The sequence below is a fragment of the Bos mutus genome, chromosome 18 (genome assembly GCF_027580195.1).
Source record: "Bos mutus isolate GX-2022 chromosome 18, NWIPB_WYAK_1.1, whole genome shotgun sequence".
NCBI lineage: Eukaryota > Metazoa > Chordata > Mammalia > Artiodactyla > Bovidae > Bos > Bos mutus.
Genome location: NC_091634.1, coordinates 47,018,856 through 47,032,198, shown reverse-complemented (window position 1 = coordinate 47,032,198; position 13,343 = coordinate 47,018,856). Strand labels below are relative to the sequence as shown.

The 13,343-nt window shown below is 34.7% G+C and overlaps 1 protein-coding gene across 1 annotated transcript in view; it reads right to left on the bottom strand.

The window, feature by feature from the left end:
* Window positions 1-13,343, bottom strand: part of ITFG1 (integrin alpha FG-GAP repeat containing 1) — a 308,679-nt gene that overhangs the window by 38,251 nt on the left and 257,085 nt on the right. Inside the window, exon 14 of the mRNA XM_070388473.1 lies at window positions 12,435-12,513. Coding sequence (XP_070244574.1) covers window positions 12,435-12,513 — 79 coding nt within the window. The remainder of the gene's footprint in view (window positions 1-12,434; window positions 12,514-13,343) is intronic.

Sequence of the window (13,343 nt, the reverse complement as noted above, 5' to 3'; positions counted from 1 at the left end):
CCAAGGAGAAGAATATCAGATTTCTAGTTAGTTTTGTAGGTAATGATATGGAGTTGTAGTCCTTTCTCATTATTGTACTCTAGACACCTAAGTCTCATAGAAGACATCTGTGAATACTGAAGTCAGTCATCTTCCAGAAAGTTATCAGTCTTCTACAAATATTTCATCTTTCATTAGTATTTTATCATTTTATTTTTTCTTGACTTTACTCCCCAAATAAACTGTAGGCTTTTTGAGGATAATGACTATACGTATATATTTCAATGTGAACTGTGAATCTTTTTCCTTATTTTTGGCTGTGCTGGGTCTTCGTAGCTGCACACGCTTTTCTCTAGTTGTGGTGAGTGTGGGAGCTCCTTTCCAGTTGTGGGCTTCTCATTGTAGTGGCTTCTCTTGCTGAGGAGCTCAGGGTGCACAGGCTTTAGTGGTTTTGGCAGGATGGCTCCATAATTGCAGCTCCTGGGCTCTACAGCACAGGCGCAATAGCTGTGGTGCACGGGTTGAGTTGCTCCATTGCATGTGGGATGTTCCCAGACCAGGGACCAAACCTGTGTCCTCTGCACTGGCAGGCGGGCTCTCCACCACTGAGCCACCAGGGAAGCCCCTGACTGTATTTCATACTTTTTAAAAGTATCTAGGGTTATAGGCTGTACTTGTATGTTTAATAAATATTTTTTGAATAACAATAAAAAATCTTCATACAGCAAACCACTATCACTGTGCAATTTGCTGTATGCATAGCTCCCATTCTAAGACAATATACATAATTATAATTACAATTTCCAAAAATATTTATTTGGCTGCATTGGGTCTTAGTTGTGGCATCGAGATCTTCGTTGTGTCATGCAGGATCTTCATGGTGCACACTCTCTCTAGTTGTGGCACGTGGGCTCCAGTAGTAATGGTGCGGGGGCTTGTTGCTCTGTGGCACATGGGATCTTAGTTCCCTGACTAGGATCAAACTCATGTCCCCTGCATTTATCCCTGGACCGGTAAATCGGTACCAAGGAAGCACCAATAAAAGTATGCTGTGCTGTGCTTAGTTGCTCAATTGTGTCTGACTCTTTGTGACCCCATGGCCTGTAGCCTGCCAGGCTCTTCTGTCCATGGAATTCTCCAGACAACAATACTGGAATGGATTGCCATGTACTCCTCCAGGAGATCTTCCCAACCCAGGGATCAAACCCAGGTCTCCCACATTGCAGGCAGATTCTTTACCATTTGAGTTACCAGGGAGGCTGTGATAAATATATGTGGTGAACAAATAAATGTGGTAAATTTAAATATAATGATAAAGTATATTTAAGTTTTATAACCTACTATTGTTTCTCTGAAAGAGGTTATTATGCAAATCTGTTGGTAAGGATATCCTGATTGTCATTTAAATAAATGGAAAGGACTAATTTAAATAAATATCAGAGTATTCCCAATTCCCTCTCCGATCTCTTCCGACACTGCTGTCATTCATATCACTTCTTCATATGCTGTCATCACCCAGTGCACTGTTACTATCATTAAACAATCTAAAAGTTATTTTTTACATCAATGAAGAAATAAAAGGGCTTATTTTATCATCATTTATTTCTTCTCGGAGTATATTTATTCCTTTCTTATGTAGATACGAGTTTCTGACCTGTCCTAGTCCTCCCTGAAGAACCTCTTTAACTATTTTTAGGTAGCAAATGTACTGAGGATGCTTCCCTCAGTTTTTGTTGGTCTGATAAAGTCTATTTTCCTTCATGTTGAAAAGATAATTTTGCTATACATAGAATTCGAGGTTGATAGCTTTTTCTCTCAACAATTCAAATATTTCATTCCCTTCTTGCTTGCATTGGTTTCTGACAAAAAGTTGGCTGTAATTTGTACCTTTATTCTGCTAGATGTAAGGTATTTTTTTCCTCTGGCTTATTCTTAAGATTTTCTCTTTGTCTTTGGTTTTCTGCAGTTTGATTATAATATGCATTGGTGTAGATTTGACATTTATCCCATATGATGTTCTCTGAGCTTCCTAGGACTGTGGTGTAAGTCATTAATTTTGGAAAATTCTTGGACATTATTTCTTCAAATATTTTTTATGCTCTGTCCTTTCTTCTCCTTTTATATTCCAATTATATATATATATATTTCACTTTGAATTTGTTATTGGATGTTCTGTTGTAGTTTTCCTCCCCTATTCTTTTTTTGGTTTGTTTGTTTTTCCATTTCAGGTTGGGGAATTACTATCGACATGTCTTCAGGTCACTGATTTTTCCCTTGTGCATGTCTACTCTACTGATGAGCCCATCAAAGAAAGGCATTCTTTAATTTTGTTACCACTATTTTGATTTTTAGCATTTCCTTTCAATTCTTTCTTAGAATTTTCATCTCTCTGCCTACATTATCCATCTGTTTTTACATGTTGTCCACTTTTTCTATTGGAGCCCTTACATGTTAATCATAATTATTGTATCCTTCCCATCTGATAATTCCAAAATCTGTGACTTATCTGAGTCTGGTTCTGATTTTTGCTTTATTTCTTCAGCCTATGTGTAGTGGTAAGGTGGTATTGAGCAGGGAGGAATTCAGCAACATCCCAGAAAGCAAGGAATGTACCCATTACCCAAGTGCTGTTTCTGAAATCATTATGAAAAGTAAAAGATCATGAAGTACAAAAATCATAAGCCCATAGCAATAAAAAAGAAACAGAAGCATCATAAAACAAAGCTGTGTTTGTTAAATTGTAGCCACCATTTCACTTTACACAGTTACCATAGTTTAAATAGAAATGAAACAAAGTGTTAGGGATGATTTCCTTTTTTAGAATATGCTAAGCTTTGGACAAGATGACATTTAAAAATACTGGAGTACTGTTAAGAATGTGTGGGTTTGTAGTTAGTCTTGAGTAATCTAGCTTGACTAGTTAACAGCTGAATGACACAGCTAAATTACTTTAGTTCTCAGAGTCTCAGCTATAGAATGAGGACTGCCTAGTAAGGCTACTGTGAAGTCCAATGAGATGACATGTAGTGGGTCTGAATAGTGTCCAGCACAAGGCAGGGGCTTTATAATAAACATCCATAGCTCTAGTAATCTTAATTCAGTTTCTATGAACTAATCCCACTACTTTATGTTAGATTTTTAAAAATTTGTTTATAATCAGTTAAGAACTGTCACTTAAATCGATTTTGGTGAAGTTTTCTGCCTTAAATCTTATTTTAAAGAAATGGAAGTCTTAGTACTGACTTTATGTAATCATTCATTCAACAACTATTTGGATGTCCTAGAATGGGCAACACACATAAATACAAAATACACTCTTCAGTGTACCTACAGTACATGGGAGATAAGACAAAACTAATGATACGAGGTAGAGTGTGGTAGGTGTTGTAAGGAGAAGTACAAGATAATATTCTATTGACATTTGGTGGAAAGAGAGTTTATTTCCAGTTTTGAGAGCCAATGGGATGGTGCTGATATTGTCACATTTGAAGTTCTGAGATATAAGAATGGGGAAGAGTTAGAGATTGAAAACATGAACAAAGGCCTTTATTTTGGAATGTCTCTGAAGCTGGATAAATGGGAAACCAAGCTGGATATGTACCAGATGCATAAAGGGAAAAGATAAGGCTGGTAGGTAATTTAGGGTTCAATTATGAAAACCCTTGATTCTTAGGCAGTAGGAAGCCACTTTGGGATATAAAAGCAAGAAACTAGATTTCTAAGAGATCTCAACATTCTAGAAACTAATCTCTATGTTATTGAGCACAACTGTTCAGGCAATTGCTATCTAAATTTACAGAGAGCATTGTCAAGAGATTATGGGAAGATGAGAAAATATTGATCCATGATTTAGGTCTTTGTGGGAGTAGTGTGGGGACCTATGAGGCATTATGTTGAGTATGCGCATTATCATTATGGGTCTGTAACATACATTTGTTTTTTTGTGGTCTAGAAAGTCCAGATCAATAATGGAAAAAACATATGAGAGGATAAAAATTTACAATTTGTTTTAGGGTAGAGCTAGTTTAAAAAGGGAAATACTTATGAGGAAGTTGTTAAAAATATAATTTGTGATTAAATTAGTACTTTCTTTAAATTTACTTATTTGACTTTACCTTATACTGTATTTCTAATGAATTTAAGATAGGGAGTGGTGAAAAATTAATTAAGGAGATGCAAAATCTAGTTTTTTTTTCCCCAAATACCTTCTTTTTTTCCCCTTTTTACCAAATGCCATTCTATTTCATCTCCAGAATTTTATTTCATTCTTGCATTTGTTCAGGATATACTGGGTGGTTCTTATGTAACAGCCATTGTATACATAATATATTTGTGAATTTAAATCTTCACTGTAGCTCTTAGCAGCTTTCTATGGTTCCTGTTGTGCATAACTTGAAGTTAGAGGAAAACATGGCTAATGACAATAGTCCTTAAGTAAGACTTAGGAATGAGAAGGAATAGTATTACTGAGTAATGAGTGAGATTTTAATTAAATTCCTGTACCAAATATACTGACATGTAGACAGAGTTTGCTGAGTAATTTACACATTGTAGGATGACAAAACGTTTGCTAGCAGAAAGCACAGAATAGACAAATTATCTTCTTTCCCCCACTTTCTGTTCTCAAAGCTGTTATGTGGTAGTTTGCCCTTTAGTATTAGTATTACAGTCTAGTATCTATAATACTAGAACTCAGTTCATAAATAGAATTTCATGAACCAAATTTTTTGGTTTCATTGACACTATAATTTCTTATTTTCTTTCTTTTGGTTTCCCAGAATATGACTTTGACTCACTTGTACTGTGCAGATGGGATTTTTAACTGCTCAACAGCTGAATAATTTGTAAACTTCCCTTGCAGTTTCTCAGACTTTCTGCATTTCTTATAATTAATTAATTTATAAATTCAACTTACAATTAAATAAAGAGGATATATCAGTACTGTTTACGAGCTATTTCATATATCCCTCCCTCCATTTTTCTCTTTCATTCCACTGAAAAAAAAATCATTATTAGCCATGCTCTCATCTTAATCTCTGTGGAATTGACAGTCCCTATCAGATCTTAAGTTGGTATAAGATTAAGGAAAGGGAATGATTCTTCTTGTAAGAAGAATTCATTCTTTAAGATAAGAAGAGTGTCATGGATAACCCAGCAGGGCATAATAACTCCATTCTCTTTTGTTATGAATTACAGTTTTTGACACAAAAATATGCCTGATTAAGTATTACTCAAGCTAAAATTTCTGGGTATGACAATTTAAAATATTATGAATGATTAAAATAAAATGACCTAGGACTAAAAAATTCTTTTATAGATAATTATCTGTGGATAAATGGAACATGACTATACTCTGGAGATAATTTCAGAAAATATGTAGGTGAGAAATGGACATAAAGAATAATACATTTTTTTGGACACTGGAAGATGTAATTAATTGACAGCTATTTATTAAAATGGAGAAACCTGAAAGGTTAAAATTTTAGAAAGACAAAGTGCTTATTATGTGTTACAACAAATCATTTTTCCTCAGTGCTTCTTTTACATTAGTCTGCTATATATTTTAACTGCTCTTATATTTGAGGCTTATGATGAAGGGTGTATAGTAGGTAAAGGTTACTAATGCTTTTCTCAGATATGTTAACGGGAAATAATTTTATAACAGCAGGGCTAAATAAGCAATTTAAGAGGTAGAAAAATACTTGTTGGTCTAATAATGTTATTATTTAGAAATGACCAACAACTCACTAATGCACACAATCTGGCCTACATGCTCCTATCTACTAAGTTCTTCTTTAATATTATTTAGGAAATTTGGGTCCTTATTGTAGATTTCTAGCTAATTTATAAAAGTAGTAAACAGTTATTTAGAAAATTAACGACTCCTCTGTAATATAATTGTCTAATAACATTTAGCTATTGACTTTGCCAGGAAGTAGAGTAGGACCACAGAATACTTGGTAATAATGATAAAATCTGTCTATAAGCAAAAAGGATAATTAGGCCAGGCCTTTTCTGAATAACACTAAGGCAAGTTACTGTTTCTGAGAGTGGCTTTCAAACATTTTTGACCGCAGTCCACAATAAAAACTAAGTTTCATGTCATCACCACTTATGAACACAAACACATACTAAAACTTTCATGAAACAACACTAATGTGGGATACTTTTGATATTTTTTACCTTTTATTCTATTAAATATAAAGTCCTTATCAAAAGTCATTAAAATCATTTCATGACCCACTAGTGAGTAGTGACCTTAGCTGCTCTTTAAGAAAACCAGGGCTATTTACGTGGTCGTTCTCTTCCTAGAGTAGAAAGTACTCTACAAGTGGGGCAGGATGGGTTGGAAGGTATGGCTTAACCAATTTCTTTAGATTCCAACATGCCTGAAAAGTGAAAGTGAAAGTTGCTCAGTCATGTCTGACTCTGTGACCCCATGGACTGTAGCCTGCCGGGTTCCTCTGTCTGTGGAATTCTCCAGGCCAGAATACTGGAGAGGGTTACCATTCCCTTCTTCAGGTGGTCTTCCCAACCCAGGGATCAAACCCAGGTCTCTCGCACTGCAGGCAGATTCTTTACCATCTGAGCCATCAGAGAAGCCCATCAACATGCTTAATTAACATTTAAAGTAGAAATTTCATCCTTTAAAATTTGGCATAGGTTTTCACAATAGTACTTCCTTAATTAACTGCTACTTCCCTGTTTAGAATGTATATTTATGCATGAAATATAGCATATGGTTAAAATATTTATGATTATTTATTAACATATTTCTCAAATTAAATATATTTCTCATAGCAACATATGATCAGTGTACTAAACTAAAATGCAAAAACTACATAAAGAAAATCCCACAACCAAAAGATAATCCTAGTAACATTTCTATATGTCATTTTATTTTTATATTTTCCCTACACATGGGTATACTAAAAACATCTACACTCATACAATTTAGATTATGCACACAGATATGCCTCCTTCCCAAGTGTTAGACCCTAAACATCTGTTCATTTCATCAAAAATTATTCTAAAATATTTCACAGGCTGGAAACTATAATAAAATGTCATAATTTATTATTTCTCTATTTTTGGACATTTAGATTTTCCCAGTTTGCTACTGCCTTTTATTTTTGGCCATGAAAATGTATGCACTTATTTGACTTATTCATTCAGTTGTATTTGTTTTTCTATAGATATTTTCTCCTTTGTTTTTATGCTTACAGATTCCTTCCCAGTGTAGGGAAGAATTTAATGGAGTGAGAATAAACCCGAAGTTCCATTTTTGTTTTGGGCAATCACATTAGGGAAATACTGTTCCATTCGCTTAAAAAAACAGCAAGGAGTAGTAAATATCACTGAATGGGTTTTTAACATCTAATTAGATATATTACTAGGTATCAATGCCTGGCTTGTAACAGAAGTTCAATAAATATATATTGTGAACAACAATCCCTATTAAAAATTTTTTTTCTGTATCTAATTTTAAGAGTATTTTGGTAGGTTTAAATTTGCATAAAATTTACCTTAAAAAAAAAAAAGCACTAAAAGTAGTAAATAGTTATGAAAATCTAACAAATAGGACGTGAATCTCTTGAAATCTTGCTCTCCCAAGATAAATGTTAACAATTTGATGAGTATTTTTCTAGATTTTTTCCTGTGAAGTATTATTCATTTAAGCACACTAAAATATATCAAATATATCTTTAGTTATCTTTACAGTTGGGAAAAAAGGAGCAAATTATCCAGTTACTGTATCCATATGTAAGACAATTTCACAGGAAACTAGAACTAAAAAGAATGAAATTTTGCCATTTGCAACAACAAGGATGGACTTTGAGGGTATTATGCTTTACAAATATGTAAAGTTTAAAAATAAAATAAAAAAAAAAAAAAATCTTCATTAAAAAAATAAAATAAAAGACATAAACAAGGAAAATAAAAAAAAAAAGAAATAAGTCATAGAAAGACAAATACTGTGTTTTTACTTATATGGAGTCTAAAAAATAGAACAAACGAATACAACAAAAGAGAAACAGACTTATAGATACAGAGTACAAACTAGTGGTTACCAGAGGGACATGGAGAAGCAAAGGCAACCCACTCCAGTATTCTTGCGTGGAGAATCCCATGGACAGAGGAGCCTGATGGGCTACAGTGCATGGGGTCACAAGAGTCGGACACAACTTAGCAACTAAACCACTATCACCACCAGAGGGAAGAGCAGTGAGGTGACGGGCAATAGAGGGGATGGGAATTAAAAGTTAAGAACAACTAGGTATAAAACAAATAAGATACACGGATATAATGTTCAGCACAGGAAATATAACCAATATTTTAGAACAACTTTAAGTGAAATATAATGTATAAAAATACTGCATAACTATATTGTACTCCTGAAATTAATATAACACTAAGTATAGTTGACTTAGTGTTATATATATATATATATATATATATATATAAACTATACCTCAATTTAAAAAAAATCCTAATTTTAATCTATAACTAGCTATATGGACATGAAAAGATTTAAATAATATATTATTATATGAAAAAAAAGAAGACAGGTCTTTAAAAAACTGATCTACCCTTATGAAAATAAAGAAATTTCCCCCATTTTAAACCATCAGTACATTCCTGTGATAATCACCTGATTGATGGTCTTAAGAAATTCTTTCAAAATATAATTAAATGAATAGTATTTTTGATAGCATTTTTGATTGATAGCTTGCAAGTGGGCTAAATTTTGGGTTTTAGATATGCTGAGTTTGTATTGTTGTTGTTGCTCAGTCTCTAAGTCGTGTCTGAGTCCTTGTGACCCCATGGTCTACAGAACGCCAGGCTCCTCTCCCCTCCACTGTCTCCTGGAGTTTGTTCAAATTCATGCCCACTGAGTTGTTGCTATCTAACCACCTCTTCCTCTGCTGCCCCCTTCTCCTTTTGCCTTCAATCTTTCCCAGCATCACGGTCTTTTCCAATGAGTTCTTCATATCAGGTGGCCAGAGTACTGGAGTTTCAGCTTCAGCATCAGTCCTTCCAATGAATATTCAGGGTTGATTTCCTTTATGATTGACTGGTTTGATCTCCTTGCATTTCAAGAACTCTTAAGAGTCTTCTCCAACACCACAAATGGGAAGCATTACTTCTTCAGTGCTCAGCCTTCAGTGCTCTTCTGCTTCTGTTAGGTCCTTGCTGTTTCTGTCCTTTATTGTGCCCATCTTTGCATGAACTGTTCCCTTGGTATCTCCAAGTTTCTTGAAGAGATCTCTAGTCTTCCCCATTCTATTGTTTTCCTCTATTTCTTTGCATTGTTCATTTAAGGAGGCCTGTTTATTTCTCCTTGCTATTCTCTAGAACTCTGCAGTCAGTTGGGTATATCTTCCTTCTCCCTTGCTTTTGGTTTCTCTTCTTTCTAGAGCTATTGGTAAAGCCTCCTCAAACAACCACTTTGCCTTCTTGCATTTCTTTTTCTCTGGGATGGCTTTGGTCAGTGCCTCCTGTATAATGTTACATAGCTCCATACATAGTTCTTTAGGCACTCTGTCTACCAGATCTAATCCCCTGAATCTATTCATCACCTCCACTATATAAATGAAAGGGATTTAATTTAGGTCATACCTGAATGGCTTAGTGCTCTTCCCTGCTTTCAATTTAATGCCGAATTCTGCAATAAAGAGCTCACGATCTGAGCCCCAATCATCTCCAGGTCTTGATTTTGCTGACTTTATATAAAGCTTCTCCATCTTCAGCTGCAAATAACATAATCAGTCTGATTTCTGTATTGCCCACCTGGTGATATCCATGTGTAGAGTCATCTTTTGGCTTATAGGAAATGTATATTTGCTATGATCAGCATGTTCTCTTGACAAAACTCTATTATTCTTTGCCCTGCTTCATTTTGTGCTCCATGGCCAAACTTGCTTGTTATTCTGGGTATCTCTTGACTTACTACTTTTGCATTCCAATCCCCTGTGATGAAAAGGACACCAAAGGACATTTATTGTTAGATCTAACTGATGTAGGTCTTCAGAGAACTGGTCAACTTCAGTTTCTTCGGCATTAATGGTTGGGGCACAGACTTGTAATGCTGACTGTGATGCTGAATGGTTTGCCTTGGAAATGAACCGAGATCATTCTGTTGTTTTTGAGACTGCACCCAAATACTGTGTTTAGGACTCTTTTGTTGACTCTGAGGCCTACTCCATTTCTTCTAAGGGATTCTTGCCCACAGTAGTAGATACAATGGTTCCCTGAATTAAATTCGTCCATTTTCATCCATTTTAGTTCACTGATTTTAAGATGTTGATGTTCCCTCTTGCCATCTCCTGCGTGACCACATCCCATTTACCTTGTTTAATGAACCTAATGTTCCAGGTTCCTATGCAGTATTGTTTTTACAGCATTGGACTGTATTTTCACCACCATCATTTTCACATCCACAACTGACATTCTTTCTGCTTTGGCCCAGTCGTTTCATTCTTTCTGGAACTATTAGTAATTGCCCTACGCTCTTTCCAAGAAGCATACTGTACACCTTCTGACCTGGGGGCCTCATCTTCCGGTGTCATATCTTTTTGCTTTTTGATCCACTCCAGTAGTCTCCGGATTGGAGTGGCAAGACTACTGGAGTGGATTGCCATTTCCTCCTCCAGTGAAGCATGTTTTGTTGGAACTCTTCACTGTGACCCATCCATCTTGGGTGTCCCTGCACAGCATGGGTAATAGTTTCATTGAGTTACGGCAGCCCCTTTGCCATGACAAGGCTGTGATCCATACAAGAGTGGCTTTGTAAACTAGCTATAAAATTATATCAGCTTTATGAAGTTATATTAGCTTCATAACATGAATGAATAACTTCATCTTTTTCTGCATTCTGAAACATTTAATCTAGAACTGAAATTATCAGCATCTTGAAAGTCTAAAAGAGGGACTTCCCTGGTGGTGCAGTGGTTGAGAATCTGCCTTCTGGTGCAGGGGACGTGGGTTCAGGCCCTGATCATGGAACCAGGACCGCACATGCTGTGGGGCAGCTGTGATACCATCACAGAGCCCATGCTCTCTGGAGCAAGTGCACCACGGTGTGCCACACCAAGGCCCAGTGCAGGCAAAAGTAAAATAAATACTTTTTAAAAAAGAAGTCTAAAAGAGTTCGCTGATAAAAAATAAAACCAGTTTGTCCTGGAATCTATTGTATAGTTTAATATACGTATGTTTTAAAGTGTAAATAAGTAATTTATTCAAATCATCTATATCCAGATTGTTTCTCTGACTGACAGTGGTGTATCAACATATTTGACTATACAATTGACTCTTGAATAACACAAGTTTGAACTGCTCAGGTCTGCTCATATGCAGATTTTTCTCAATAGTAATACTACAGTACTACAGAATGCACACTTGGCTGAACTGAAGGATATGGAGGAATTGGGCCCAACTATAGATCACAGGCAGGGTTTCCAGCCACACAGGGTCGGCGCGCCTGACCTCCCGTGTTGTCCAGGGGTAGACTGTGATTGAGTTTGTCAGTTTCTCCTTGACTTTTTCAGTTCTTGTTTTATGGAATGTTTCTGTGCTGATGAAGTAGCATGATGACAGTGTTAAATGTGTACAATTAGCTTAAAATGAAGTACACTCTGGCATATTTAATAAAATTGTATAAAATGAAAATTGCCATATAATGAGTTCTTTTTAATTTAGTTCATTTAAAAATGGAGGAGTAACAATAACTCTGTTTACATGTACTTCTTCACGGTTAGGACTTTAGCAGTCTCAAAGAAGCATACGTGTATGTTAGGATTCCTTTTCCTTCTTAGAGAATTGAACTGTTTGGACCTTATCTCAGTCAGCTAAGCCATCTGTTAAGATCAGACATCCTTTGCTTTGTATTATTTCCCATTTGCTTTGATTGCATTTCCCTTTATTCAAATGTAAAACAAGATTTTTCTTTATAGTCACATATCAAAACAATTTACATATTATATAAATTTGTATAATATTCCAGTTTCTATTCGACATATAAAAAAACTAGGATTAATATAGTAGATTGAATTCCTAATTTTTACTTCTTTTAAGATGAGCTCTGTTAACAAATTCACCACTTTGATCAAGATGTCTCAAGTAATCATTCCTAATCTCTGTTACTTCAACTGAAAAATAAGGACAATGATTTGGCTCCATACAATAGGCATATATAAAGAATTTAGTTTTAATATATTTGTCATGAGGACTTTTTGTAATCTACTGATGTAAGTATACAGAAAGACAAAGTATAATATAAAAAGTGAAGATTTTATAAAGAGTGTGAAAACACAACGAAATTTTTGCCATTCAGTTTACTTTGTTAATATGTGGTTGGCCAAAAAGTTTGTTTGGGTTTTTCTGGAAGATGTTACAAAATTTTTGGCCAACCCAATATACTGATTAAATGTACTGTTATGCATATCTAGTCTTACCTGAACCATTTTTGAGATAGCCATTTGCATCTACAGTTGTATACATGATGTAAGGTCCAGGTTGATTTACTCCAAAGGGCTACAATAAAAAAGAAATAGTTAAGCCTTGGAAAGTAAGTGCATCATCGGAAGTTTCAGGCAAATCTATTACAAAAAGTAAATACTTCTATATAAAATTCTTACATATTAGATAGCAGTTAGAGAACATGTTCATAAATAGATAACCAGTGTTATGGTTATTAAAAACCTTGTATTAGTAGAAAATGCTTAACTTTAAATGATTTGATAATTTTATTTATATAGTTCATTGATTTTATTGGATAGTTCTAAAATCTAATAATGTCTCTTCCTTATTACATAAAGATGAATATTTTAGGAAGAATTTTCTTTACTACTTTTGGTCCCACCTTAAGTAGTTTTATTATGACATTTCTGTTGACTATAGCATTGCTTTTCCCTTCAGGAATGAACTGGAATAGTTTATATTTTCCCAGTAAATATAAATAAAATCCATCCATTGTAATCCTAATAGAATAAAAAATACTGATGAGTTGTTCTAAAACATTTTATATCCTGCACTAGACTTAGAGAATACATTCTTTTCCAGTTAAGGAAGATGTGAGTTTTATCATATATATAAATGTTAAAATATATTTGGTTATGCCTCTTTTAAATTTCTATGTAAATGGAACCATACTTTATGTATCCTTCTGTGACTGTTTAAAAAATACATTAATGTGAGACTCATCCATGATTAAGCATGTACTATAGTTCAAGGTTGTATTCTACTGCATGATTATAGCATAAATATTTTTCATTCTTTTGCTGATCAACACTTGTTTCCATTTTCTTTGGCCATGAGAAACATAGCATTCTTATGTATGTCACCTGATGCACAGGTGGGGAGTA